We start from the raw sequence: 4,401 nt of genomic DNA on the forward strand, positions 1-4,401 counted from the left end.
TACGTGTTCTTTACCTCGGCCCAAAATTACCGCTTTTTCTGAAGGTTATGAGTAAAAATAGCCGTCTCGTGTGAATTATCCGAAACCCTTCATCCCACTATTCCGATACAATAAGAATCTACACCATTTGAAGCGTATTTATAGAAAACTTCATTTAAAAATATCCATTTGTCTGCAACAAATTCGGCTTGTGTGTTATGTCTATGTTCTGCGTTCAAATCCCGCTGACTGTGTTAAAAAAAAAATGATTTTAAAAGCAAAATAAGTTAAGGTGGTTGATCCTCCATCTTCAAAATGTTTAGCAGCGGGTCTTTGGAGCTACATGACTTCAAATGGTAATTATTTTATCGACTCCGAAAGGACAAAAGACATCGTCGACCTCAGCGGCATTTGAACTCTGAACATAAAAAGCCATAAGAAATGTCACTAACACTAGCGTAGCGGAGGGGGGGGGGGCGTTTTTCATCCTGTTGTAGGCTATAAGCCAGAATAGATTATATTGAAATAATACGGTATGCGATAATTTCCGATATTATAAATAAAATCACTGGAAATGCACGACTTTTGGGTCTGCTGTAAGCAATGTGTTTCTTGTGGGGTCCGGGAGCGGTAAACAGAAGGGCCGCCCCGGGCGGCACACACTCTAGCTACGCTAGTGGCCACAAAGCATTTCGTTAGCCAGAGTTTGTTTACGTAACGTTAAGTTAGCGGTGTTCAATGAACCCGGCTGATAGCCAGGTTCTGCCTTAAAGTAGCGGTTAGACGTAATTTAACGAGTCAGCAATGGTCAGACATTGAACGAGTGCATACAGAATGGTTTTTGTCGCCCTATAAACTCGCGTGGCTGACGGCACTTCTATGCCTATAGAGTCTATCTCAGAATTTATACCCCTCTCCGAGCCAGAGATTTCCGGAACATAACCGGTTTCCTGGTTTATAAGCCCTGAGGCGCAGACCAACCACTTGATTCTCACTGACTCCCAGAGTTTCTCCGAGAAACCTGGTCGCGCTTCCTTGCCACTAGACCCTCATGGAAATCTAACATGGAAGGTCCGCCGTTTCACTTGCCAAATTGGTGGAGGACTGTGAACGCCTGGCTATTTGCTTGATCAAGGGCGGCAGCACCATTCAAAGAGACGAGCTACAGAAAGAAGTACCTGACAAACGGTAACGACACTTGCTCACCAAGGGTCTTCGTAGATGCCGTGACCTCAGCGTGTAACCTGTATTACCAGCCACAACACGCTGAGACGATAGTCCATTTTGTTTTCGCCTCAAGGTAACGGATGGGTCGAGCATTACACAGAATAAGAAAACAAGAGAATGAATTCTAGCTCGAGCGAAGATGATTTTAAATCTATTCTTGCTCCGGGTAAAGGCTAGTGCCAGATTTAGATATAATCCAAATCCAGACGATCTACACCGTTTAAGATCTCATACGCCATAAAGAGACTCGACTAAAAGACCAGTATGTTTTAAATTTGGGTGAGACCGTCTAGTGTAACTGTTTTTATAACAAGGAGCTGCCAAGCTTTTATATACTTTAACCCTTTAACATTCAAATAACTTTGTCAAATGTAATGCTTGTTTGTACACATTGTTTTGAATCAGGACATTGTAGGGTAGGTGTGAAGGCCAGATCTAGCTGGTTTGAACATAAAACAAGTAGAATATTTAAGCCAGATGTGGCCAGTTAAAAGGGTTAAGGCCTTAACAAATTTAAACCCGGTGTAAAGATTCCAAGTTGCCCCCTATTTCAAGCGGTCACGGGTCAAACGTTTTAGTTTGACCATTTTTAGTACATCCCACGACATTCACATTATTAAATGTAAGCGAAGTCACGACCTTTTTCGCCCAACATAATCGTGATATACATCAAGAAGGTATCTCTAGAAAATTTCATTACAAAATATGTATTCTAAAGATGTTATGGGTAAACAAAATAGTGGTGATGGGGAACACATTTCTGTAGTGATTTGAGAGATTTAGCTGGTATTTCTAGCAGTAAAAATATTGAAAGGCGAACTTTCGTTATATAATAGAGAAAATGAAACAAGTTGACAGAGATCGTCATTTACCGGTAACTCGACAGTGAAACGAAAGAGGAAGAATACGAAATACTCCTCAATTAAAGAATGATTACAGAAAACTGTCTAATGAAGGCCACCCTTTCTGTATGGCAACCCACATCTGAAGGTTATGTCATGTGTGGGTCATATATCCACCCCTTCAGATATTTCATCGAGCTAGTAAAGGTGAGATTCGTTACAGTCGCTCGCTCGTTCAACCCGTTAGAAATGGCAGCCAAAGTTGCCTCAAACGACTCTGTACTGTTTTAGAAATAGGATATTATAGTCTTCGACAGCTTATATAAACTTAGATAGGATGGTCGTGGATTAAACGCCTTTCATCACGTGTCTGTTAAAACAACTACTACTACTACTAGCATGTAGGGTTAATTTAGAGCTAAGGGGGATTTCGCTGCTAGAAATCACAACCAAATCACCCTTAAATTACACTACACTAACTTTCACACGTCGCCCCTACAACCTCCACCACCGTCACCTCCTTCATCATCGTCACAACCACATCACCCCAGTTACTATCATTATCACCATCGTCACAACCATATCACCAGCATCACTGTCTCCACCACCATATCATCATCATCACAACCACCAATTATATAAGCCTTTTACTTACCTATTCACATAAAATCGTTTCATGCCGAACGCATTCTCGTACCATCCGATGATGTTCTGTGAAGTGTCCACCTCAACGGCGAACGTGACGTGGTCAACGTGTGTCATGCGATTCCTCGGTGCCGGCGGTCGAATCTCGTCGTATCCTTCGTCCGTTTTCACATCCTGTCTTCGGATCGACGTGAAACCGGGTAAGAAAAACCCGCTGTAGTGCTGTCGTTCGACCAACGTGTGCACGACATTGCCGAGGCACGATCTCACCACGGCTACTTTCACTTCTCCGTCGGCGTCGGACAAAACCGTCACCGGTTTCTCCATCTTGGCACCACATCTCTCCAGCCTTTCCACCTGGCGCTGGATGTCCTTCACGGCCAGACACACGTTGAACACGCTGTTTCTAACCGGCCTCCCGCCTTCGTCCACGTCCCGGTCCCATAGGACTAAATAAGGGTCATTTGCTATCTCCTCGTCTCGTTGCTGGTCCAAGCGAGCGTAGTTTTGTTGTTCTTGTTTCGGTGGTGAACTGCGTATTTCGGTGACCAGCAATTGTACCCGATCGTTGGCTCTCACTAGCCATTGTTGACTGTGAACTGTCTCCCTGTAACCAGCTCGATACAGCCCCAACTTCTTACAGAGTTCCAACACGAATTCCTCGCCGTTCTCTCGTACTCCTATTTCTATGTGGTGAATAGAGTGTTGTAGCATTATTGACTCACTCACTGACTACCTTAGGCTCTCTCTCATTCTCTTTGTCTGTCTCTCTCTCCCTATCAACCCCTCTCTCTCCTTTCTTATCCTCTTCTCTCTCTCTGACTCAAACGCACTCTCATTTATACGCGCGCATACACACTCACAGACACTCTCACTCACACATGTTCGCGCACACACACACTCTCACCTTCTCTTTTCTCTATATCGTCCTGTTGGTCTAACTGGTTACCGAGTGTACTAGCTGACTACATCAAGCCTACCTATTGTCGGCTGGGTTCTTCATTCCTCTCCCTATTCTGTAACTAATAACTACCTACAATAGACACAGTAGCAGGGGGGACTGAATTCATTAGCTTTAATGAATAAAAATAGCCACCAAATCCCCTTTTCTTTTCTTTCTTTCTTTGCTTTTACAATTTCACTGCAAATAGTCAAAAACATTTAAGTTTTGCCTCAAGTACACAGAGACTTCCACAGTTCATTATACACGGCTTGTACTCAACTCTAATTTCAGTTTTATTGATTAGGTTGTTAAAGATGATTAACAATATTATATCTTATCTGTTTATGTATACTGTCAGTAGTTGATATATCCGAAAAAGAAGCACATTAGAGCAGTAATATATTTCTGGAAGGTTGATTGTTATGGGCGGTCAGAGAGTGATCATAGGTTTCGCATCTATAAAACGCTTGAATCTTTTTTAAAACGGGGGCCACATTTTTCATTAATGTTTTACGTAGTGTTTTTGGTACCGAAAGACTTTCAAACTTCGTATACTTATCTATTTTGTGTTATAGAACAGAAAAATATTTTTGTATTCGAATTTATTTCATGTTAAAAATTGTCTTATTTCGATAATTTCAACCAATCACTGACAAGTATTCAGTTGTTTATATTTACTCCTTTGGCTGATTAAGCCATAGTTTCGTTTTATTTGCTTTTTTCATTTTAAATTTGCTATTTTCATTTTCTTTTTTTTTCTTCGTT

At 41.8% G+C, this 4,401-nt stretch overlaps 1 protein-coding gene and 1 long non-coding RNA gene across 2 annotated transcripts in view; one reads left to right on the forward strand and one right to left on the reverse strand.

The window, feature by feature from the left end:
* The window catches only part of LOC106867897 (4-hydroxyphenylpyruvate dioxygenase-like protein), a 13,464-nt gene extending 9,182 nt beyond the window's left edge, over positions 1-4,282 (reverse strand). The window contains exon 1 of the mRNA XM_052974566.1: positions 2,704-4,282. Within this exon, the coding sequence (XP_052830526.1) occupies positions 2,704-3,407 (704 nt within the window). The 5' untranslated portion in view covers positions 3,408-4,282. The remainder of the gene's footprint in view (positions 1-2,703) is intronic.
* Positions 1-4,401, forward strand: part of LOC128249938 (uncharacterized) — a 36,153-nt gene that overhangs the window by 1,586 nt on the left and 30,166 nt on the right. The gene's annotated exons all lie outside the window — the stretch shown is intronic.

The sequence above is a fragment of the Octopus bimaculoides genome, chromosome 18, assembly GCF_001194135.2.
Source record: "Octopus bimaculoides isolate UCB-OBI-ISO-001 chromosome 18, ASM119413v2, whole genome shotgun sequence".
NCBI classification, from domain to species: Eukaryota; Metazoa; Mollusca; class Cephalopoda; order Octopoda; family Octopodidae; genus Octopus; species Octopus bimaculoides.